General features: G+C 51.2%; 1 protein-coding gene across 2 annotated transcripts in view; it reads left to right on the top strand.

The window, feature by feature from the left end:
* Positions 1–25,147, top strand: part of RFC4 (replication factor C subunit 4) — a 31,841-nt gene that overhangs the window by 3,247 nt on the left and 3,447 nt on the right. For both annotated transcript variants that reach the window (XM_083177637.1, XM_083177638.1), the window contains exons 3-8: positions 16,605–16,683; positions 19,456–19,535; positions 21,265–21,384; positions 21,740–21,883; positions 24,217–24,337; positions 24,522–24,647. In XM_083177637.1, the coding sequence (XP_083033763.1) occupies positions 16,605–16,683; positions 19,456–19,535; positions 21,265–21,384; positions 21,740–21,883; positions 24,217–24,337; positions 24,522–24,647 (670 nt within the window). The remainder of the gene's footprint in view (positions 1–16,604; positions 16,684–19,455; positions 19,536–21,264; positions 21,385–21,739; positions 21,884–24,216; positions 24,338–24,521; positions 24,648–25,147) is intronic.

Genomic DNA, 25,147 nt, shown 5'->3' with positions numbered 1-25,147 from the left:
TGCTGGGCATCGCGGTGTGTGCGTGCCGTAATGTGTGCTGGGCATCGCGGTGTGTGCGTGCCGTAATGTGTGCTGGGCATCGCGGTGTGTGCGTGCCGTAATGTGTGCTGGGCATCGCGGTGTGTGCGTGCCGTAATGTGTGCTGGGCATCGCGGTGTGTGCGTGCCGTAATGTGTGCTGGGCATCGCGGTGTGTGCGTGCCGTAATGTGTGCTGGGCATCGCGGTGTGTGCGTGCCGTAATGTGTGCTGGGCATCGCGGTGTGTGCGTGCCGTAATGTGTGCTGGGCATCGCGGTGTGTGCGTGCCGTAATGTGTGCTGGGCATCGCGGTGTGTGCGTGCCGTAATGTGTGCTGGGCATCGCGGTGTGTGCGTGCCGTAATGTGTGCTGGGCATCGCGGTGTGTGTGTGTGCCGTAATGTGTGCTGGGCATCGCGGTGTGTGTGTGCCGTAATGTGTGCTGGGCATCGCGGTGTGTGTGTGCCGTAATGTGTGCTGGGCATCGCGGTGTGTGTGTGTCGTAATGTGTGCTGGGCATCGCGGTGTGTGTGTGTCGTAATGTGTGCTGGGCATCGCGGTGTGTGTGCCGCGGTGTGTGTGTGTGTGCCGTAATGTGTGCTGGGCATCGCGGTGTGTGTGTGTGTGCCGTAATGTGTGCTGGGCATCGCGGTGTGTGTGTGCCGTAATGTGTGCTGGGCATCGCGGTGTGTGTGTGCCGTAATGTGTGCTCGGCATCGCGGTGTGTGTGTGCCGTAATGTGTGCTGGGCATCGCGGTGTGTGTGCCGTAATGTGTGCTGGGCATCGCGGTGTGTGTGCCGTAATGTGTGCTGGGCATCGCGGTGTGTGTGTGCTGTAATGTGTGCTGGGCATCGCGATGTGTGCTGGGCATCGCGGTGTGTGTGTGTGTGCCGTAATGTGTGCTGGGCATCGCGGTGTGTGTGTGCCGTAATGTGTGCTGGGCATCGCGGTGTGTGTGTGTGCTGGGCATTGCGGTGTGTGTGCCGTAATGTGTGCTGGGCATCGCGGTGTGTGTGTGTCATAATGTGTGCTGGGCATCGCGGTGTGTGTGCCGCTGTGTGTGTGTGTGTGCGCTGTAATGTGTGCTGGGCATCGCGGTGCGTGTGTGCCGTAATGTGTGCTGGGCATCGCGGTGCGTGTGTGCCGTAATGTGTGCTGGGCATCGCGGTGCGTGTGTGCCGTAATGTGTGCTGGGCATCGCGGTGCGTGGGTGCCGTAATGTGTGCTGGGCATCGCGGTGCGTGGGTGCCGTAATGTGTGCTGGGCATCGCGGTGCGTGTGTGCCGTAATGTGTGCTGGGCATCGCGGTGCGTGTGTGCCGTAATGTGTGCTGGGCATCGCGGCGCGTGTGTGCCGTAATGTGTGCTGGGCATCGCGGCGTGTGTGCCGTAATGTGTGCTGGGCATCGCGGTGTGCTGGGCATCGCGGTGTGTGTGTGCTGGGCATCGCGGTGTGTGTGCCGTAATGTGTGCTGGGCATCGCGGTGTGTGTGTGCTGGGCATCGCGGTGTGTGTGCCGTAATGTGTGCTGGGCATCGCGGTATGTGTGCTGAGCATCGCGGTGTGTGTGCGCCGTAATGTGTGCTGGGCATCGCGGTGTGTGTGCGCCGTAATGTGTGCTGGGCATCGCGGTGTGTGTGTGCCGTAATGTGTGCTGGGCATCGCGGTGTGTGCGCCGTAATGTGTGCTGGGCATCGCGGTGTGTGTGTGCGCCGTAATGTGTGCTGGGCATCGCGGTGTGTGTGTGCGCCGTAATGTGTGCTGGGCATCGCGGTGTGTGTGTGCGCCGTAATGTGTGCTGGGCATCGCTGTGTGTGTGCGCCGTAATGTGTGCTGGGCATCGCGGTGTGTGTGTGTGCGCCGTAATGTGTGCTGGGCATCGCGGTGTGTGTGCGCCGTAATGTGTGCTGGGCATCGCGGTGTGTGTGCGCCGTAATGTGTGCTGGGCATCGCGGTGTGTGTGTGCTGGGCATCGCGGTGTGTGTGTGTGCCGTAATGTGTGCTGGGCATCGCGGTGTGTGTGTGCTGGGCATCGCGGTGTGTGTGCCGTAATGTGTGCTGGGCATCGCGGTATGTGTGCTGAGCATCGCGGTGTGTGTGCGCCGTAATGTGTGCTGGGCATCGCGGTGTGTGTGTGCCGTAATGTGTGCTGGGCATCGCGGTGTGTGTGTGTGCGCCGTAATGTGTGCTGGGCATCGCGGTGTGTGTGTGCGCCGTAATGTGTGCTGGGCATCGCGGTGTGTGTGTGCGCCGTAATGTGTGCTGGGCATCGCTGTGTGTGTGCGCTGTAATGTGTGCTGGGCATCGCGGTGTGTGTGCGCCGTAATGTGTGCTGGGCATTGCGGTGTGTGTGTGTGCCGTAATGTGTGCTGGGCATCGCGGTGTGTGTGTGTGCCGTAATGTGTGCTGGGCATCGCGGTGTGTGTGTGTGCCGTAATGTGTGCCGGGCATCGCGGTGTGTGTTTGCCGGGCATCGCGGTGTGTGTGTGCCGGGCATCGCGGTGTGTGTGTGTGTGTGCCGTAATGTGTGCTGGGCATCGCGGTATGTGTGCTGGGCATCGCAGTGTGTGTGCGCCGTAATGTGTGCTGGGCATCGCGGTGTGTGTGCCGCGGTGTGTGTGTGTGTGCCGTAATGTGTGCTGGGCATCGCGGTGTGTGTGTGCCGTAATGTGTGCTGGGCATCGCGGTGTGTGTGTGCCGTAATGTGTGCTGGGCATCGCGGTGTGTGTGTGCAGGTAATGTGTGCTGGGCATCGCGGTGTGTGTGCCGTAATGTGTGCTGGGCATCGCGGTGTGTGTGCCGTCATGTGTGCTGGGCATCGCGGTGTGTGTGTGCCGTCATGTGTGCTGGGCATCGCGGTGTGTGTGTGCTGTAATGTGTGCTGGGCATCGCGGTGTGTGTGTGCCGTAATGTGTGCTGGGCATCGCGGTGTGTGTGCTGGGCATTGCGGTGTGTGTGCCGTAATGTGTGCTGGGCATCGCGGTGTGTGTGTTTCATAATGTGTGCTGGGCATCGCGGTGTGTGTGCCGCGGTGTGTGTGTGTGCTGGGCATCGCGGTGTGTCATAATGTGTGCTGGGCATCGCGGTGTGTGTGCCGCGGTGTGTGTGCGTGTGCCGTAATGTGTGCTGGGCATCGCGGTGTGTGTGTGCCGTAATGTGTGCTGGGCATCGCGGTGTGTGTGTGCCGTAATGTGTGCTGGGCATCGCGGTGTGTGTGCCGTAATGTGTGCTGGGCATCGCGGTGTGTGTGTGCCGTAATGTGTGCTGGGCATCGCGGTGTGTGTGTGTGTGTGTGCTGTAATGTGTGCTGGGCATCGCGGTGTGTGTGTGTGCCGTAATGTGTGCTGGGCATCGCGGTGTGTGTGCTGGGCATTGCGGTGTGTGTGCCGTAATGTGTGCTGGGCATCGCGGTGTGTGTGTGTTTCATAATGTGTGCTGGGCATCGCGGTGTGTGTGCCGCGGTGTGTGTGTGTGTGCTGGGCATCGCGGTGTGTGTGCCGTAATGTGTGCTGGGCATCGCGGTGCGTGTGTGCCGTAATGTGTGCTGGGCATCGCGGTGCGTGTGTGCCGTAATGTGTGCTGGGCATCGCGGTGCGTGTGTGCCGTAATGTGTGCTGGGCATCGCGGTGCGTGTGTGCCGTAATGTGTGCTGGGCATCGCGGTGCGTGTGTGCCGTAATGTGTGCTGGGCATCGCGGTGTGTGTGCCGTAATGTGTGCTGGGCATCGCGGTGTGTGTGTGTGTGCCGTAATGTGTGCTGGGCATCGCGGTATGTGTGCTGGGCATCGCGGTGTGTGTGCGCCGTAATGTGTGCTGGGCATCGCGGTGTGTGTGCCGTAATGTGTGCTGGGCATCGCGGTGTGTGTGTGCCGTAATGTGTGCTGGGCATCGCGGTGTATGTGCTGGGCATCGCGGTGTATGTGCTGGGCATCGCGGTGTGTGTGCGCCGTAATGTGTGCTGGGCATCGCGGTGTGTGTGCGCCGTAATGTGTGCTGGGCATCGCGGTGTGTGTGCGCCGTAATGTGTGCTGGGCATCGCGGTGTGTGTGTGCGCCGTAATGTGTGTTGGGCATCGCGGTGTGTGTGCGCCGTAATGTGTGCTGGGCATAGCGGTGTGTGTGCGTCGTAATGTGTGCTGGGCATAGCGGTGTGTGTGCGCCGTAATGTGTGCTGGGCATCGCGGTGTGTGTGCGTCGTAATGTGTGCTGGGCATCGCGGTGTGTGTGCGCCGTAATGTGTGCTGGGCATCGCGGTGTGTGTGTGTGCCGTAATGTGTGCTGGGCATCGCGGTGTGTGTGTGTGCCGTAATGTGTGCTGGGCATCGCGGTGTGTGTGCGCCGTAATGTGTGCTGGGCATAGCGGTGTGTGCCGTAATGTGTGCTGGGCATAGCGGTGTGTGTGCGCCGTAATGTGTGCTGGGCATAGCGGTGTGTGTGCGCCGTAATGTGTGCTGGGCATAGCGGTGTGTGTGCGCCGTAATGTGTGCTGGGCATCGCGGTGTGTGTGTGCGCCGTAATGTGTGCTGGGCATCGCGGTGTGTGTGTGCGCCGTAATGTGTGCTGGGCATCGCGGTGTGTGTGTGTGCCGTAATGTGTGCTGGGCATCACGGTGTGTGTGTGTGCCGTAATGTGTGCTGGGCATCGCGGTGTGTGTGCCGTAATGTGTGCTGGGCATCGCGGTGTGTGTGCCGTAATGTGTGCTGGGCATCGCGGTGTGTGTGCCGTAATGTGTGCTGGGCATCGCGGTGTGTGTGTGTGTGTGCCGTAATGTGTGCTGGGCATCGCGGTGTGTGTGTGTGCCGTAATGTGTGCTGGGCATCGCGGTGTGTGCCGTAATGTGTGCTGGGCATCGCGGTGTGTGTGTGTGCCGTAATGTGTGCTGGGCATCGCGGTGTGTGTGTGTGCCGTAATGTGTGCTGGGCATCGCGGTGTGTGTGTGTGCCGTAATGTGTGCTGGGCATCGCGGTGTGTGTGTGTGCCGTAATGTGTGCTGGGCATCGCGGTGTGTGTGTGTGCCGTAATGTGTGCTGGGCATCGCGGTGTGTGTGTGTGCCGTAATGTGTGCTGGGCATCGCGGTGTGTGTGTGTGCCGTAATGTGTGCTGGGCATCGCGGTGTGTGTGTGTGCCGTAATGTGTGCTGGGCATCGCGGTGTGTGTGTGTGCCGTAATGTGTGCTGGGCATCGCGGTGTGTGTGTGCCGTAATGTGTGCTGGGCATCGCGGTGTGTGTGCCGTAATGTGTGCTGGGCATCGCGGTGTGTGTGTGCTGTAATGTGTGCTGGGCATCGCGGTGTGTGTGTGTGTGCCGTAATGTGTGCTGGGCATCGCGGTGTGTGTGTGCTGGGCATTGCAGTGTGTGTGCCGTAATGTGTGCTGGGCATCGCGGTGTGTGTGTGTGTCATAATGTGTGCTGGGCATCGCGGTGTGTGTGCCGCGGTGTGTGTGTGTGTGTGCCGTAATGTGTGCTGGGCATCGCGGTGTGTGTGTGCCGTAATGTGTGCTGGGCATCGCGGTGTGTGTGTGCCGTAATGTGTGCTGGGCATCGCGGTGTGTGTGTGCAGGTAATGTGTGCTGGGCATCGCGGTGTGTGTGCCGTAATGTGTGCTGGGCATCGCGGTGTGTGTGCCGTCATGTGTGCTGGGCATCGCGGTGTGTGTGTGCCGTCATGTGTGCTGGGCATCGCGGTGTGTGTGTGCTGTAATGTGTGCTGGGCATCGCGGTGTGTGTGTGCCGTAATGTGTGCTGGGCATCGCGGTGTGTGTGCTGGGCATTGCGGTGTGTGTGCCGTAATGTGTGCTGGGCATCGCGGTGTGTGTGTTTCATAATGTGTGCTGGGCATCGCGGTGTGTGTGCCGCGGTGTGTGTGTGTGCTGGGCATCGCGGTGTGTCATAATGTGTGCTGGGCATCGCGGTGTGTGTGCCGCGGTGTGTGTGTGTGTGCCGTAATGTGTGCTGGGCATCGCGGTGTGTGTGTGCCGTAATGTGTGCTGGGCATCGCGGTGTGTGTGTGCCGTAATGTGTGCTGGGCATCGCGGTGTGTGTGCCGTAATGTGTGCTGGGCATCGCGGTGTGTGTGTGCCGTAATGTGTGCTGGGCATCGCGGTGTGTGTGTGTGTGCTGTAATGTGTGCTGGGCATCGCGGTGTGTGTGTGTGCCGTAATGTGTGCTGGGCATCGCGGTGTGTGTGCTGGGCATTGCGGTGTGTGTGCCGTAATGTGTGCTGGGCATCGCGGTGTGTGTGTGTTTCATAATGTGTGCTGGGCATCGCGGTGTGTGTGCCGCGGTGTGTGTGTGTGTGCTGGGCATCGCGGTGTGTGTGCCGTAATGTGTGCTGGGCATCGCGGTGCGTGTGTGCCGTAATGTGTGCTGGGCATCGCGGTGCGTGTGTGCCGTAATGTGTGCTGGGCATCGCGGTGCGTGTGTGCCGTAATGTGTGCTGGGCATCGCGGTGCGTGTGTGCCGTAATGTGTGCTGGGCATCGCGGTGCGTGTGTGCCGTAATGTGTGCTGGGCATCGCGGTGTGTGTGCCGTAATGTGTGCTGGGCATCGCGGTGTGTGTGTGTGTGCCGTAATGTGTGCTGGGCATCGCGGTGTGTGTGTGTGTGCTGGGCATCGCGGTGTGTGTGTGCTGTAATGTGTGCTGGGCATCGCGGTGTGTGTGTGCTGGGCATCGCGGTGTGTGTGCCGTAATGTGTGCTGGGCATCGCGGTGTGTGTGTGTGTGCTGTAATGTGTGCTGGGCATCGCGGTGTGTGTGCCGTAATGTGTGATGGGCATCGCGGTGTGTGTGTGTCATAATGTGTGCTGGGCATCGCGGTGTGTGTGTGTGTGCCGTAATGTGTGCTGGGCATCGCGGTGTGTGTGTGTGCCGTAATGTGTGCTGGGCATCGCGGTGTGTGTGCCGTAATGTGTGCTGGGCATCGCGGTGTGTGTGTGCCGTAATGTGTGCTGGGCATCGCGGTGTGTGTGTGCCGTAATGTGTGCTGGGCATCGCGGTGTGTGTGCCGTAATGTGTGCTGGGCATCGCGGTGTGTGTGCCGTAATGTGTGCTGGGCATCGCGGTGTGTGTGTGTGTGTGCTGTAATGTGTGCTGGGCATCGCGGTGTGTGTGTGTGTGCCGTAATGTGTGCTGGGCATCGCGGTGTGTGTGTGTGTGTGTGCCGTAATGTGTGCTGGGCATTGCGGTGTGTGTGCCGTAATGTGTGCTGGGCATCGCGGTGTGTGTGTGTGCTGTAATGTGTGCTGGGCATCGCGGTGTGTGTGTGCCGTAATGTGTGCTGGGCATCGCGGTGCGTGTGTGCCGTAATGTGTGCTGGGCATCGCGGTGTGTGTGTGCTGGGCATCGCGGTGTGTGTGTGTGCCGTAATCTGTGCTGGGCATCGCGGTGTGTGTGTGCTGGGCATCGCGGTGTGTGTGCCGTAATGTGTGCTGGGCATCGCGGTATGTGTGCTGAGCATCGCGGTGTGTGTGCGCCGGGCATCGCGGTGTGTGTGTGCGCCGTAATGTGTGCTGGGCATCGCGGTGTGTGTGTGCGCCGTAATGTGTGCTGGGCATCGCGGTGTGTGTGTGCGCCGTTATGTGTGCTGGGCATCGCGGTGTGTGTGCGCCGTAATGTGTGCTGGGCATTGCGGTGTGTGTGTGTGTGCCGTAATGTGTGCTGGGCATCGCGGTGTGTGTGTGTGCCGTAATGTGTGCTGGGCATCGCGGTGTGTGTGCGCCGTAATGTGTGCTGGGCATTGCGGTGTGTGTGTGTGTGCCGTAATGTGTGCTGGGCATCGCGGTGTGTGTGTGCCGTAATGTGTGCTGGGCATCGCGGTGTGTGTGTGTGCCGTAATGTGTGCCGGGCATTGCGGTGTGTGTGTGCCGGGCATCGCGGTGTGTGTGTGTGTGTGTGCCGTAATGTGTGCTGGGCATCGCGGTATGTGTGCTGGGCATCGCGGTGTGTGTGCGCCGTAATGTGTGCTGGGCATCGCGGTGTGTGTGCCGTAATGTGTGCATGGCATCGCGGTGTGTGTGTGCCGGGCATCGCGGTGTGTGTGCCGTAATGTGTGCTGGGCATCGCGGTGTGTGTGCCGTAATGTGTGCTGGGCATCGCGGTGTGTGTGTGCTGGGCATCGCGGTGTGTGTGCCCTGTAATGTGTGCTGGGCATCGCGGTGTGTGCGCCGTAATGTGTGCTGGGCATCGCGGTGTGTGTGCCGTAATGTGTGCTGGGCATCGCGGTATGTGTGCTGGGCATCGCGGTGTGTGTGCGCCGTAATGTGTGCTGGGCATCGCGGTGTGTGTGCCGTAATGTGTGCTGGGCATCGCGGTGTGTGTGTGCCGGGCATCGCGGTGTGTGTGTGCCGTAATGTGTGCTGGGCATCGCGGTGTGTGCGCGCCGTAATGTGTGCTGGGCATCGCGGTGTGTGTGCGCCGTAATGTGTGCTGGGCATCGCGGTGTGTGTGCGCCGTAATGTGTGCTGGGCATCGCGGTGCGTGTGTGCCGTAATGTGTGCAGGGCATCGCGGTGCGTGTGTGCCGTAATGTGTGCTGGGCATCGCGGTGCGTGTGTGCCGTAATGTGTGCTGGGCATCGCGGTGTGTGAGCGCCGTAATGTGTGCTGGGCATCGCGGTGTGTGTGTGTGTGCCGTAATGTGTGCTGGGCATCGCGGTGTGTGTGTGCTGGGCATCGCGGTGTGTGTGTGCCGTAATGTGTGCTGGGCATCGCGGTGTGTGTGTGCTGGGCATCGCGGTGTGTGTGCGGTAATGTGTGCTGGGCATCGCGGTATGTGTGCTGAGCATCGCGGTGTGTGTGCGCCGTAATGTGTGCTGGGCATCGCGGTGTGTGTGTGTGCCGTAATGTGTGCTGGGCATCGCGGTGTGTGTGTGCTGGGCATCGCGGTGTGTGTGTGCTGGGCATCGCGGTGTGTGTGTGCGCCGTAATGTGTGCTGGGCATCGCGGTGTGTGTGCGCCGTAATGTGTGCTGGGCATTGCGGTGTGTGTGTGTGTGCCGTAATGTGTGCTGGGCATCGCGGTGTGTGTGTGCCGTAATGTGTGCTGGGCATCGCGGTGTGTGTGTGTGCCGTAATGTGTGCCGGGCATCGCGGTGTGTGTGTGCCGGGCATCGCGGTGTGTGTGCCGTAATGTGTGCTGGGCATCGCGGTATGTGTGCTGGGCATCGCGGTGTGTGTGCGCCGTAATGTGTGCTGGGCATCGCGGTGTGTGTGCCGTAATGTGTGCTGGGCATCGCGGTGTGTGTGCCGTAATGTGTGCTGGGCATCGCGGTGTGTGTGTGCCGGGCATCGCGGTGTGTGTGTGCCGTAATGTGTGCTGGGCATCGCGGTGTGTGTGCTGGGCATCGCGGTGTGTGTGCGCCGTAATGTGTGCTGGGCATCGCGGTGTGTGTGCGCCGTAATGTGTGCTGGGCATCGCGGTGTGTGTGCGCCGTAATGTGTGCTGGGCATCGCGGTGTGTGTGTGCGCCGTAATGTGTGCTGGGCATCGCGGTGTGTGTGCGCCATAATGTGTGCTGGGCATAGCGGTGTGTGTGCGTCGTAATGTGTGCTGGGCATAGCGGTGTGTGTGCGCCGTAATGTGTGCTGGGCATCGCGGTGTGTGTGCGTGCCGTAATGTGTGCTGGGCATCGCGGTGTGTGTGCGCCGTAATGTGTGCTGGGCATCGCGGTGTGTGTGCGCCGTAATGTGTGCTGGGCATCGCGGTGTGTGTGCGTGCCGTAATGTGTGCTGGGCATCGCGGTGTGTGTGCGCCGTAATGTGTGCTGGGCATCGCGGTGTGTGTGCGCCCTAATGTGTGCTGGGCATCGCGGTGTGTGCCGTAATGTGTGCTGGGCATCGCGGTGTGTGTGTGTGCCGTAATGTGTGCTGGGCATCGCGGTGTGTGTGTGTGCCGTAATGTGTGCTGGGCATCGCGGTGTGTGTGTGTGCCGTAATGTGTGCTGGGCATCGCGGTGTGTGTGTGCCGTAATGTGTGCGTGCCGTAATGTGTGCTGGCATCGCGGTGTGTGTGTGTGTGCTGGGCATTGCGGTGTGTGTGTGTGTGTGCCGTAATGTGTGCTGGGCATCGCGGTGTGTGTGTGTGTGTGCCGTAATGTGTGCTGGGCATCGCGGTGTGTGTGTGTGTGCCGTAATGTGTGCTGGGCATCGCAGTGTGTGTGTGCTGGGCATCGCGGTGTGTGTGCGCCGTAATGTGTGCTGGGCATAGCGGTGTGTGCGCCGTAATGTGTGCTGGGCATAGCGGTGTGTGCGTGCCGTAATGTGTGCTGGGCATAGCGGTGTGTGTGTGTGCCGTAATGTGTGCTGGGCATCGCGGTGTGTGTGTGCCGTAATGTGTGCTGGGCATCGCGGTGTGTGCCGTAATGTGTGCTGGGCATCGCGGTGTGTGTGTGTGCCGTAATGTGTGCTGGGCATCGCGGTGTGTGTGTTGGGCATCGCTGTGTGTGTGCGCCGTAATGTGTGCTGGGCATTGCGGTGTGTGTGTGTGTGTGCCGTAATGTGTGCTGGGCATCGCGGTGTGTGTGTGTGCCGTAATGTGTGCTGGGCATCGCGGTGTGTGTGTGTGTGCCGTAATGTGTGCTGGGCATCGCAGTGTGTGTGTGCTGGGCATCGCGGTGTGTGTGCGCCGTAATGTGTGCTGGGCATAGCGGTGTGTGCGCCGTAATGTGTGCTGGGCATAGCGGTGTGTGCGTGCCGTAATGTGTGCTGGGCATAGCGGTGTGTGTGTGTGCCGTAATGTGTGCTGGGCATCGCGGTGTGTGTGTGCCGTAATGTGTGCTGGGCATCGCGGTGTGTGCCGTAATGTGTGCTGGGCATCGCGGTGTGTGTGTGTGCCGTAATGTGTGCTGGGCATCGCGGTGTGTGTTGGGCATCGCTGTGTGTGTGTTGGGCATCGCTGTGTGTGTGCGCCGTAATGTGTGCTGGGCATAGCGGTGTGTGTGCGCCGTAATGTGTGCTGGGCATCGCGGTGTGTGTGTGCCGTAATGTGTGCTGGGCATCGCGGTGTGTGTGTGTGCCGTAATGTGTGCTGGGCATCGCGGTGTGTGTGTGTGTGCCGTAATGTGTGCTGGGCATCGCGGTGTGTGTGCGCCGTAATGTGTGCTGGGCATAGCGGTGTGTGTGCCGTAATGTGTGCTGGGCATCGCGGTGTGTGTGTGCCGTAATGTGTGCTGGGCATCGCGGTGTGTGTGTGCGTCGTAGTGTGTGCTGGGCATCGCGGTGTGTGTGTGCGCCGTAATGTGTGCTGGGCATAGCGGTGTGTGTGCGCCGTAATGTGTGCTGGGCATAGCGGTGTGTGTGCGCCGTAATGTGTGCTGGGCATAGCGGTGTGTGTGCGCCGTAATGTGTGCTGGGCATAGCGGTGTGTGTGCGCCGTAATGTGTGCTGGGCATAGCGGTGTGTGTGCCGTAATGTGTGCTGGGCATAGCGGTGTGTGTGCCGTAATGTGTGCTGGGCATCGCGGTGTGTGCCGTAATGTGTGCTGGGCATCGCGGTGTGTGTGTGCGCCGTAGTGTGTGCTGGGCATAGCGGTGTGTGTGCCGTAATGTGTGCTGGGCATCGCGGTGTGTGTGTGCCGTAATGTGTGCTGGGCATCGCGGTGTGTGTGTGCGCCGTAGTGTGTGCTGGGCATCTCGGTGTGTGTGCGCCGTAATGTGTGCTGGGCATAGCGGTGTGTGTGCGCCGTAATGTGTGCTGGGCATAGCGGTGTGTGCGCGCCGTAATGTGTGCTGGGCATAGCGGTGTGTGCGCGCTGTAATGTGTGCTGGGCATAGCGGTGTGTGTGCGCCGTAATGTGTGCTGGGCATAGCGGTGTGTGCGCCGTAATGTGTGCTGGGCATAGCGGTGTGTGTGCGCCGTAATGTGTGCTGGGCATAGCGGTGTGTGTGCGCCGTAATGTGTGCTGGGCATAGCGGTGTGTGTGCGCCGTAATGTGTGCTGGGCATAGCGGTGTGTGTGCCGTAATGTGTGCTGGGCATAGCGGTGTGTGTGCCGTAATGTGTGCTGGGCATAGCGGTGTGTGTGCGCCGTAATGTGTGCTGGGCATAGCGGTGTGTGTGCGCCGTAATGTGTGCTGGGCATAGCGGTGTGTGTGCCGTAATGTGTGCTGGGCATCGCGGTGTGTGTGTGCCGTAATGTGTGCTGGGCTTCGCGGTGTGTGTGTGCGCCGTAGTGTGTGCTGGGCATCACGGTGTGTGTGCGCCGTAATGTGTGCTGGGCATAGCGGTGTGTGTGCGCCGTAATGTGTGCTGGGCATAGCGGTGTGTGTGCGCCGTAATGTGTGCTGGGCATAGCGGTGTGTGCGCGCCGTAATGTGTGCTGGGCATAGCGGGGTGCGCGCCGTAATGTGTGCTGGGCATTATGATGTGTTGTGTAATGTGAATTGATACTATTATGTGGCTATACCCCTTCCCTACAAAGCCATGACCTAAATTTAGAGAAGGAGAGAGGAGGCTTTATTCCATTGTTACCCAGAAAAGGTCAGGTAGGATCCCAATTTTTCTAACTGAGGGGTCCCAGGGACCCACAATTTTTTGGGGTTTTCGCGATCACTGTCCGGGTTCACTGGTAAAAAGTATGATCATGCAGCTAGTTAAAACAAGAGAACCTTTAAGTAATTGGCATTAAAATCACATCTATAATGAGTTAAAACAATGTATAATTTCCTCTATTAACCAAGTGCTGTCAAACGCAAATTTCTTGTCACTTAAATAAAGGAACATGAATGGCTCAGATGTACTTCTATGGTGATTTTAATGGAGCAACCAGTGCTTTTTTATTTAAAGGTAGCTCAATCCCAGTAACCCTTCATTAGAGATTAAAGTGCATATGTGCTGGTGCAAAGTATATAAATCTGGGTTGACCTCCTACTGTGGATTACTGTATACCAATCTGGGGGATCAATCCAGTGTTTGTAGGTTCCCACACAGTGCTGTTTGTGCCAGATGTGTTTTGTACTAGATTGCATCTAGTTCAAGTTGCATGCAATATGCTACAATAGCATGTGAAAGAAACCGTGTGATTTTTATCTGCAAGTGATGCTGTTTTAACGAAAAAGTTCATAATGCACCTGAGAATCGCACATTGTGTGGGTACAATATGCTGCAATATGTTCTCGCAAGTAGTGCAGGCCAATAATGAATATGGTTTACATCAGAGGAACATGAATGGAACATATGTAAATCTATCAAGAATTGGAGAGTGTTGACAGCACTTGATTGATATAGAGAGGAACTTATACATGCTTTTAACTCGATATCAATGTGATTTCATGACAATTAAGCCCTGTACAAACTGGGTGACTCATCTGAAAGCCGCTCAGTTTTCTTGTCTGAGTGGCTTTCAGCATGAAAGCTGGCCAGTGTGTACGGTAGCGATGAGCAGTGAGCGCTGATGTGCGCTCCTGCATCATTGCTGGTATTCACAGCAGATGAAGGAGTGGGCGGCTTTCCATAACGTCCTGCTATGGACTTTAATTTAGACCAGGCATGTCCAACGTTGGCCCTCCAGATGTTGTAAAACTACACATCCGAGCATGCTTTGCAATAGTTTTAGCATTCTCTAATAGCAAAACTGTGGCAAAGCATGCTGGGATGTGTCGTTTCACAACATCTGGAGGGCCAACGTTGGACATGCCTGATTTAGACCAAAACAAGAAGCTAGAAGGCGGGGGTAATGCCTGACTTGGTAAAGTGGAGTTAGAAAAACTCACCTTTGCTACCTGCCTCAATTTCCTCTCTCTGCATTCTGCCTCTGCCGGGCTCTCATTTGGCTGCCTATACCACTCCAAAGCTGTCCTCCTTACCTCTCGTATGTCTCTAGCCTCATTTCCTCCCATACTTTCTCCCGCCATCTTTATGCTGCTATAACAGTAAAGCCAGCCATACATGTACAGATCTTAATCTCACATCTCACAGCAACATTACACTCAAAGGGTTAATATTACCTATATGACCGTCATGGGAATGAGGGATGCACTTCATCACTGGTGTATAGGGGACATTACTTGGTACTGACCTGATGTAGTTTCCATAAATTTCTAAACAATGTATAAGGGGTCACAGTGAAACGTTGACAGACATTTATTTATTCTCAGAACCATCTGTTATTGCTTTATACATTAGCTTCATGGAGGGGAATCGGAAAAGTTGTTATATCGCCCACTTGAATATATATTTGAGTGAGATAAAAATGTATTTGTGTGTATATTTAAAATATATTAATGTTCATTTTAGCACCCTGTACCAGTGGTTCCCAACCTGTGTGCCTAGACACCGTGGGGTGCCTTATGACACTTGCAGGGGTGCCTTGTATTGGTGGACCAAGATCAATTCATATTATTTATGGTCAATGTACCAGGCAAAACCAGCGCTTGTGGCTGCCAATCATATTATATTTTGACAAACAGAAGCAAATCCTGTCCCTCACCAGATAAATGTGACATATAAACACAATGCATTTAATTTTTTTTTTTTTTCTGAATTTCTCGATAAGAAGCATTTGGCCTAGGGGTGCCTTGAAAATATTTTGATGCTCTAGGGTGCCGTGATTCAAAAAAAATTGGGAACCACTGCCCTGCACCTTTTTTTTTTTTTTATAAGATTTTTATTAGTTTTTTTTTATGAAACTCTTATAGGAAAAAAGGGTACAGAATAGAAAAATGGGAAGGGTTGGACAATAGGGATACATTCACGTAATTACCATTACAAAATATAGTCATGAGACATAAAGGCAACACTATATAAAACACCAAGACATTCTATTAAGGTGTGGCTACCTGGTCAATTACACATGGGCACCGAGTACAAGAAAAATTTATCTGTTGTAGTATAAAGGAATAACTGGCAGTCATGAGTCAGCTGGGCATTCATGTCACATGGAATCTTAGGATGGCTGTTCAGGGGGCTCACTTTAACGGGTGAAGGGATCTATAAGCACGCCAAGTGGACCAACGGAGATCCTGGTTAGGAGGGCTACCTTGGAACAGTAGACCTGCAGTTTCATATTCGTAGTGGGATTGGACCGCGTGTTCGACTGCTGATAAAGTGGGGACTTGAGGGGTGCGCCAATATTGGGAAATTCGTAACCTGGTAGCTACTAATATATGGCCCATCACATACCTATCGGACGGGGGTAGAGTCCCAAAATAAATATGTAGAAGTGCTAGATTTGGCAGGAGGTGTATATAGTAACCTAGGTTAACAGATATGAGGGTGAAAACTTCCGACCAGAGGAGGGTAGGGCAGGACCAGAAGACATGAATTAGGGTGCCAACACCACCACAGTTTCACCAGAACATATTTGAGTGAGATGGCCAGATTGAGTGAAGCCTGGCAGGGGTGAGGTACCACCGATGAAGTAGTTTATAGAAATGTTCGATATAAGATGCACATTTTGACACATGGAAACAGTTATAGAACACTCCCTGCCACTCTTCATTTGTTAACAAGCAGGAGAGATCAGATTCCCACTTTACTAAGGCCTTTAATTTCTGGGGTCAATAAAGGTCTATGATGGAAGAGTACCACTTACTGATTCCCCCTTTACTATCCTTTCTATAGATTAAATCTTGGAGGTAATTTGGAATTACATAAATTTTATAAGGGGCTTGTGTTATGCTATATAACCAGTGGCGAATTTGTAAGAATTTATAAAAGTCTCTATGTGGTAGGGAGAACCTAGATTGAAGTTGGCTAAAGGATAGGATATGGCCTTCGCTGGTTGCTTCGTTGAGTGAAACCATACCTCTAAATACCCAAGAGTCTAAATTCAGGTCCGGGATCAGGGACGCTAAACCTGCCATCGACAGGTTAGGGGATGGAAGGTGAACATTATCTATTTTACCTGCACCTTTTTAAAATCTGTGCAGTTGCTATTTCCTGCCTGGGGTGTCGCTGTCTGCTTTGGTGCTTTAGTACAGTCTGGTCTGTATTGAGATCTAGACCAGATGCTAGAAACACCTCAGCATACACACACCCCAGGCAGGAGAGATGTACTGCACGGATTTTGAAAGGTGCCGGGTGCTAGAATGAACATTTTATATATACATATTCCTCAGTACTAGCAAAGATAGATACATACACTTAAGGCCCCCATACACTGATGCGATTTGGTCCGATTTCAGCCGATCGGACCCTTAAATCAGACCAAATCGTCTTTCCCTGACATGCCGTCGGGTCCGACCACCCCTTCCTCCTGGCGGCAAGTCGGGCGGGAAGCAGGGACGCATGAGATCCATCACAACGGATCGCATGCGTCCCTGCCGCCGGGAAGGTCCTGACGGCTCTCAGGCTGTCGGGTGTCCGTACACTGCTGCGAGACATCGCAGGCAGTGTATGGGCACCTTTACAAAGTGTGTATTAACCCAAGCATTGTAAATAGATATGGTGTTTATTTGCAAAGAACCAATAGTATTAACATGTTACTAAAATGAATAAAAGACCGCGCCCATACCCTTCATCCTTTTGGTTATCCAACAGCTGTGTATGCTGTTGGATAACAGCTGGAAAACCATTGGCTGGCTAATCCTGCTCCATTACATGGCATGTATTTCTCCATCCTATTTCCATCAAACATTAACGAGCTGTGATTTCCTTGCAGCCGACCCAAATGTGTGGATGAAGTTGCTTTTCAAGATGAGGTGGTGGCTGTACTAAAAAAGTCGCTGCAAGGCGCAGATGTGAGTAAGGAAAAAATCAACACAACTAACTATATTTCATATATATTTCATTGAGAATGTAAATGTGCGCACAATCTATTTTTTACATGCATTCTTCCACGGTCGTTTGCTTGTGCTGCACATCAAACCTGCGATCGTACCTTCATTATCATTGCTCAGTGTGTAACGGTTCTGATTGGAACAACATATCGGCTGTGTACGCAGCTCTTCAGTGTGTACCCAACTTTAGACTTTCTTAGGATTAAAGCTAATTAAAGTAGACTCCATCTCCAGAAATGATTTCACTTCTTTTAAAAATTGATTGTATAGTTTGTTTCCTGAAAACATTTCTAAAAAAAAAAAAGGAAGAGCTGCAAAGATTACTGTACAATACATAGGAACTCTCAGTTATATCTGTAAAGCTCCGTACACACTGAGCAATATATTGCTCGGTGTCCCGTTTTCATCTGTGACGAGAGATGGTCACAGATGAAAATGAGACACTGCCAGGGAAAAGGCAGGGGAAGCCGTTGGTTGGAGGAGCATGCTACCAGGGACTATCACCCCATACACACACGATGATATGGTTGCTTAGCGACCATATCCCCAGCGATTATTGTTAAAATCGCAGCATGTGTACAAGGCTTTACTCTTCTGTAACCGGTCTCATAACGGCGTCCCAGTACTGTGCATACTCTGCAGTGACTTCTGATTCCTAATCTTAAAATGGTGTTTGGGCAGCGAAAAGACCAACAATTGGACACAGACAGCACATGGTCTTTGGGCAGGTGATGAGTGCCAGTCAGCATGGCACTTCCGAAAAGAAGCAGGGGCAGAGCATGGAACACCTGCTCAAACAGCAGTGAACATGTTACCTACCCATGAAAATGATCCCAGCCAATGCTATTGTTTGCAGATTTTTAATTGTAAAATGACCTGGGTGGCCTTGATAAAAATGTGCTTTGATTTTAAAAATAATTCCCCTTTCAATTTCATGGGTCCGTCCCGGGTTGTTGCCTGGTTGACCCGGGTCATCATCTGCTCCAAGAAATGCCCCTCGACCTGGCATTGCAGGGTCCCTGCGGCGGATGGGAACTAGTAGCGCTACTTGTTCCCATCTGCCACAGGGACCCCGCCAATTTTCCAATAGCCGAACGGACCCAACAGCACACTGCATGAGCCCTGCTGCCCGGACCTCTGTGAGCTGCTGACAAGTACCAGGGGAGGGGGAGAGCAGGCTCTGCTGCAGCTCCTGAGATTCCGGCACAGCAGCATTCGGGAGTTTTTTGCATGCTAATTTTTTTGCAGTATTTGCTCCATAAGATGCACACACTTTCCCCCCACCTCTTTGGGGAGAAAAAGTGTGTCTTATGGTTAGAAAAATACGGTAAATTGACTGTAGAAAGGTGTGGAATTAGTAATTTTCATATGTAATTCACTTATACAGATGTGTCGTTTGTGCCGTGTGAAAGCATCCAGGTGAAATAATCCAGGTCCATCAGCCTGGCATTTCGAGTAGGGAGCAGTTAGACACTGTTGCACTGTGGCTCACGGTACAGTGTGAGCATGGTGTGTGTTCCGCTGTATGCCCGCCACATTTGTGTAAAGAAAAGGATAATTTTGCAGTCTCTTGAAATTCCATCTACTGCTTAATAACATTTTGGACTTCCATAACTTTGTTACGTAATGGATGACCCCATATAGCTATTTAGGAACCCGTACAATACTGTGCTTGTGGCTTTTGTTTAAGCATTTGTTCAACTGTTGCCATTACCATTCATAATTCATTCATTTTGAGGGTTATCTGTGATTGAGAGGACAATGTAATGTTATACTGTATGATATATGATGTATTCTAAAGGTGCCCACAGACGCATCAATTATCGAATGCGTTTTGTACTTTTTAAGCACAAATTGCATCTTATGTACAATTATTGGATGGTGTTTATGGGCTTGTGCGATGCGCGTTCCCGGGAGCCCGATATTGTATGTCTAAAAAAGTACGTGCTGCACATACTTTTTAGACTACATCTGAAATTTAACATTACAAACATGGGTTCATCACATCGCATCGCATGCATCCAAGTGCACATCTCATAGCAAGCTGGAAGAAAAATTGTATAGAACCATTGTACAGACAAAAACGCATAGCACAGTACAATTGTAGCGTCTGTGGGCACCTTAAGTGTACATGCAAATCATTGACTTTGACTAGGACTCGGCAGAGGTAACCTTTGATTGGATAGAGCCGTCTTCTTGCCAGCTTTACTAGCTACGGATACAGTAGTTTAACATACTGTTTTGGCTCTTGTTTGTTCATAAAGAAATTGAGTACAGGTACACCACCGATAATCTTGCACCCTCGGTTCCAACAGTGGGCCGGTTAATAGGTATTGCCATCTACATTTACACTGCACTCAGGGTCCCCTGCACAGCCTGACTCCTTTGGCTGAGTGTCTCTCCCAACCACTCATCTACCCCAGCAGCACTGCCTGCTGGGTGACTTACGCCGCTGGTCATTAAACACCCCCCCCCCCCCTGGCGCACTGCCCCACAGCGTGATATAGTCACCAGAAATCAACCACATTTTGCACCAATTTAAATGCCCCAAACAAGTAAAAAAATCAAGTATATTTCTGTTTGGGTGTATATACGTTTATAATAGCTTTAATGACATGACATGGTTTGGCAGAACGTGCATATCTTTGTACTGTCATGTTGTGACTGGATAGCTACTTTTCTGTTTGCTTACTCATTTTCTTTTTTTTTTTTTTATTTCTTCCTTTTTACTAGCTTCCTAATCTTCTGTTCTATGGGCCACCTGGAACTGGAAAAACATCTACAATTTTGGCAGCGGCCAGAGAGCTCTATGGGTATGTTACAATAGAATACAAATAGCAACGCTTCATGACTTGCTGAATCTCTGCTGATCCGGCAACATTCCCAACAACTCATCGTCTACTTGTCTGTGCTGGCTATCTGGTATCCGTGTTGTGTGAGAGGAATAGTACCTTACAGTTGATCATAGGCTGCTGTGTCCCTGGGCTCCCAGTTGCTGGCGTTAGTTGGCCGAATGTACAACTTTATCTGGAGTGGTCCTCAGGAGAGCTTGGTTGTGTCAGCTGTGATACAGGTTCTCTTAAACATGCAGTGCCGATAAGGAGGATCTCTTATGCGTTTCCCTGCCTTCTCCTGGCTGTAAGCGGCTTCCTAAGAGAGATTTATGTGGCCACATAAATCTCTGAGGAAGCAGCTGACAGCCAGGAGCAGTTTAAGAGAACCTGTACCATCTCTCTGAGGAAGCTGCTGACAGCCAGGAGCAGTTTAAGAGAACCTGTACCATCTCTCTGAGGAAGCTGCTGACAGCCAGGAGCAGTTTAAGAGAACCTGTACCATCTCTCTGAGGAAGCTACTGACAGCCAGGAGCAGTTTAAGAGAACCTGTACCATCTCTCTGAGGAAGCTGCTGACAGCCAGGAGCAGTTTAAGAGAACCTGTACCATCACAGCTGACACGACCAAGCTCTCCTGAGGACCACTCCAGATAAAGTTGTACATTCGGCCAACTAACGCCAGAAACTGGGAGCCCAGGGACACAGCAGCCTATGATCAACTGTAAGGTACCATTTCTGTCTATAGTCCTTTTTTAAAAAGTCTGGCCAAAGTACAACATACTGGGAAACAGAAAAATGTTCACAACTAACGGACATTGCATATTACTATGCTTACTAATTCCAGCACTAACCCGGGCAATGTGTAGCAGCTGCTTTTAATACTGCTTGTCTAAGCATCAGATGCCACAGACTTGGCATAGTTAATGTTGTCATGATAACAATGCAGTTTTTTTTAATCTAATTTCTACATACAACCGGTTGTATATATATATTTTTTATTCCTTTTTTTCTGTTTTTTATTGTTTGTTTTATATTTTATTAGTGTATTATTGATTAACTCTACATTGGGTGCTCAGTTCTATCCTTTTCCGTGTTCTATGTCTTTGTTTGGGATAATGAGCAATCCCAAATAGAACAGCAGCACCTAAAAGTGAGTTTCATCTGGCTAAGAAACACTGTTTCAGTAAATCATATTACTTTTTTAAGAAATATTTTACTAGATCGGTGTAGCGCATATATTGAATACCCCCTTGTTTTCTCTCTCACCAGGGCTTGACACATTGTGCCTCAACTCTGAAATGTTCATCTTTATGTATGGATGGCCGGAAGGTTGCCTGAGGTATATTGCATGCAATATATCACGTGCGATCCAAGCCAAGTTTGTCCGGCTCTGAAGCAATCCAAGAGGTTGCTTGTGCCGCCAGTGTGACTCGCAGGCTCTGGTGTGATCTGCTGTCATTCACCTGCAATTCCAGGAAAAGGAAATTGCAGGTGACTTGCCTAGTATATGGGGAACCTTTACTTCTAACTTGTTTAATATCCAAATTTAGATTTAAGTACAAAGATATTACTGCAGATGCTTTCACGGAAGCCTTGTATTATAAGCTTTAGTGCAACATTTATTTTGTTAATTATATTTAAATGTTTTATTGTTGAAGGTACTAATAGTCTTTTTTATTTGTTAATTGCTATCTCTACATTATTTTTCAGACCAGAATTGTTTCGTCAGCGCGTACTAGAACTAAATGCATCTGATGAGAGAGGAATACAGGTTGTTCGGGAGAAAGTAAAAAACTTCTCTCAGCTAACAGCCGGTGGATCCCGTCCCGAGTGAGCCACGTGTTTATTTTGCATGTTACCCATGTAGTACTCATTTGCTTGTTATTTATAGAAACACTATTAAATATCTAAAAAAAAAAAAAAAGTTTCAGACCTGTTTAAGATTATTTATTTCTTTGGTAGCACACTATGCGAACAGAGTGCATACATTTGTATAGAGGTTTAAGACCCCTCTAGTAAGTTTGGTCACAAGAGATCTAATGTACAAGCTATATTAGCTGTATTATATATAGATTTAGCTGTATTATATATAGTGCAGGAACAAGTCCCTTCTTTTTAATTGCTTTTTCCCCCAAGTTAAATAAAATGCTATTTCTTACCAGTAACATTCACTTTGTTTTTGCAGTGGCAAACCTTGTCCCCCATTTAAAATAGTCATTCTTGATGAAGCAGACTCTATGACATCAGCTGCGCAGGCTGCTCTGCGACGCACTATGGAGAAAGAGTCTAAAACGACGCGCTTCTGTCTCATTTGCAATTACGTCAGCAGGTGAGTGCTTTTCTCATTTTCATGATGGCACAAAATCCCGCTTCAGCCACATCTTGCACAGCACTGTACCACCTGTATCCTATCACATGTGGTAATTTTACTGCACAGTACAAACTTGCTTTTGAGCCTAATAGTACTTTTGGCCTATACCATTATAGTCCATTTTTACGTGCGGTAAATGACCCCAGGGGATTCTGGATTCCGACAGTCAGTACACCGACATCGGAATCCCAACCTTTTAACCGTCCACCACCCCCATAGAGGGAGAAAAGAACCTGTGGTGAGCCACCAAGCCCACAGTGTGCCCAGCGCAGGATTTTTTGTGCCTTCGGCCACTCATAGAATAGAATGTGGGATCTATTCGCTCCAGTAGTTCATTGCAGCTAATAGTATACTAGTGTTCCTTCTAGGAACTTGGCAAGGCTGGGCTGAGCTGCACGGGGGCAGCATAAGGGGAGTGGACCGGGCCCGCCTACGTCACCATTGTGGGTGGGCCCGGGTTGCCGACGTCACGAAATGGGGTGGGTGAGATTGTCAAACATGAGTGAAACAAAGTGCAGTATAGGCGATCTGCTATTGTGTTTACAGCTCAGCCACACCAATGTTGGAACTGAAGCACAGGAAGTGTACCTAGGCCTTCGCACAATGAGTCCCCAGAAAGAGAAGTGTATATACCAAGAACAAGTATAAGTAGTAGTCTATAAAATTCTGGCAGGGCACATTTAGTAGCTTAAAAAACGGGCAGGGCGTGGTGCCCTGCAAAAGAAGCCTAGTGAGAACACTTGCACTGTTATGGGAAGAGTCAGTCTGTTATCCTCCTATAGTTCTCATTCACATATACTTTGCACTAGCATATCTTATTGCCCTTCCAAGGCCAGAGGAATATTTGTGGAGAGTAACATAAGAAAGGTAAAACAAACTAATACACTGGCAGCGGCTATATACCAGCCAGATAGCAAGCGAGCACTTCGTCAAGTGTCAGTTTCTTCAGGTATTAATAAAAGTACATTTTTTATTTTACATGGTGCACCCACACCAGGACAAATCTTTATGTTTATCTAATTGTCATGTGGTCGCGCACCCCATCTCAAATATTCCTTATACTAATTGATATTGTAAGATCATTAGGGCGTCTCCTTTCTCGAGATCTCCATATACAAGAATATTTCCTGATGATATTCCCCACATCTGATCTATAGTGTGACTGCGCGTTTCCTTTGCTTTTTTCTTATCCGGTCGGGTATATGTGATTATGCGATTTAAGTGTTTTTTTAGTTTGTGCAGCAAGCCTGCTTTTTCTCATGAATCATGAATCTGCAATGTCCCTGCATTGTACCCTTGCAAGTAAAAAATGTACTCCCTGGTGGCAGCATTTTCTGCTCCTAAGTAGCATATGAGATGCTTAAGTTTGAAATAGATTTTTTTTTTTTAGTATTGCACTAAATGGCGCAAAGTGAAAAATCCCATTTTAGAGTTGAAACTGGTACATCTTGCAGATCACCACCCTGGCAAGTGCAAGCTGATATTCTGGTGCCAGTAGCCAAATGCTTCTGTATGGAGCAACAGTTGACTAGCTCTATGCGAGAAAGGTGATGGGTGAAATATATTAGGATGAGAGATTCAGAAAGTGAGAGATTTGGTAAGAAATCTCCAGGTTTTTAATCATTTAAATGTATACTCACCTGAAAGACACCAAAAACATCTCACTGTGGCGGCCGACACCTCCACACTGCTGCAGACAGCAAGGTAAAGGCACGCACGCCGGGGCCCCACCTTTAGTGCTTTGTGTCCCACATCTGATGCTCCTCCTGCTTCTGGCGTGCCGCTTGAAATGACAGCACGGGCCGCAATTGGCCCCCGGGCCGGACTTTGGACATGACAGCGTGTTCATTTACATGCCACTTATGCCAATTCATAGTACAAAATGTAGACAAATACTGCAGGATTTATTATGTTCTGCATTTTCTAGTGTGTTTTATTTTATTTAGTTATTTTAATTCTCCTTAACAGATTAGCAGCTAGAACAATATATGCTATTGTGATACTTTAAGATTGATAACCATTCAACTGTATTGGTTCCTGTCACGCTAGAGATCCTTGTATTTATTTCTCTTGAAATGAGTCTGTTAAAGTAAATGCCCAAGAAAGGATCCTCCCTATAAAATCTGGGGGTTTATCTGCCTACACGCAGATTTTGGTCATACTAATGTAGTAAATGTCGATTTGTGTTAAACATTCCAGACACCTTTTTGCACGTTTGTATTTTTTAAAGACCTCCCACCCCAAAGCCCATAGCTGCATTTGTTATTTCATAGACCTATTTTTTCTTTTAGAATAATCGAACCTCTAACATCACGATGTTCTAAATTTCGGTTTAAACCACTGGCTGATCAGATACAAACACAAAGAATTATGGATATTTGCAAAAAAGAAAATGTGACTATAACAAATGAGGTAATTTTAGGTGAATTTGAAGATGTTTGTATGTATTTTTTTTTGGCTCACCCCTAACCCCTCCTCCTCTCCTCACATTACTGCAGTTTTGCATGTATTGGGGCATAAAACTCATTGTTATTGCTTAGTATATCACTGGAAGTAGCCAGTCTTTATTTTATGTGATATCTGTATTTTCTTGTAGGCACTAACCTCTCTAGTTGAAGTGTCTGAAGGAGACTTGAGGAAAGCTATCACATTCCTACAAAGTGCCACCAGACTTACTGCAGGAAAAGAAATTACAGAGAAAGTGATAACAGAAATAGCTGGGGTAAGTGGTACTCAACCACTTTATCTCACTCTTTATATATAATATTGGTCTCCTGTGTTTATATTTCTATATTTTGGGTGTGTACAAACAAATTAATGAGTTACAGCAGGGTACCCCCCTCACTCACTCACACACACACACACACACACTTATTACTACTATTGGTACTTGTCAGCCAGTGCTGGTTACCCCAAACTTGGTAAAAATGGAACTGTCAAATTTCATCCTCAACTCCTGGCTCAAATGGCCTCATCTCACACTGTTCTAAGAAGCTGTGTCTTCTTAGATGGCATCTTGGCATGGATATCCAGCATCGCACTCTGATTGGAAATGGTGAGCCATGCATGGTGATGCACTGCATTCATTTGGGTTCACATGCTTAGGTGTTGACATTGACAAAAAAAGTGAAATACTCATGTCGACAAGCTGACATTTGCTTTTGGTGACATAGTGCATGTCGACTCCTTATACCTTAATGGATTATGGATTCCTACAGAGAA

This window comes from Crinia signifera, chromosome 3 (genome assembly GCF_055691185.1).
Source record: "Crinia signifera chromosome 3, ASM5569118v1, whole genome shotgun sequence".
Classification (NCBI taxonomy): Eukaryota; Metazoa; Chordata; class Amphibia; order Anura; family Myobatrachidae; genus Crinia; species Crinia signifera.
The sequence above is the reverse complement of the archived record's forward strand: the minus strand, read 5'-3'. Positions and strand labels throughout refer to the sequence as shown.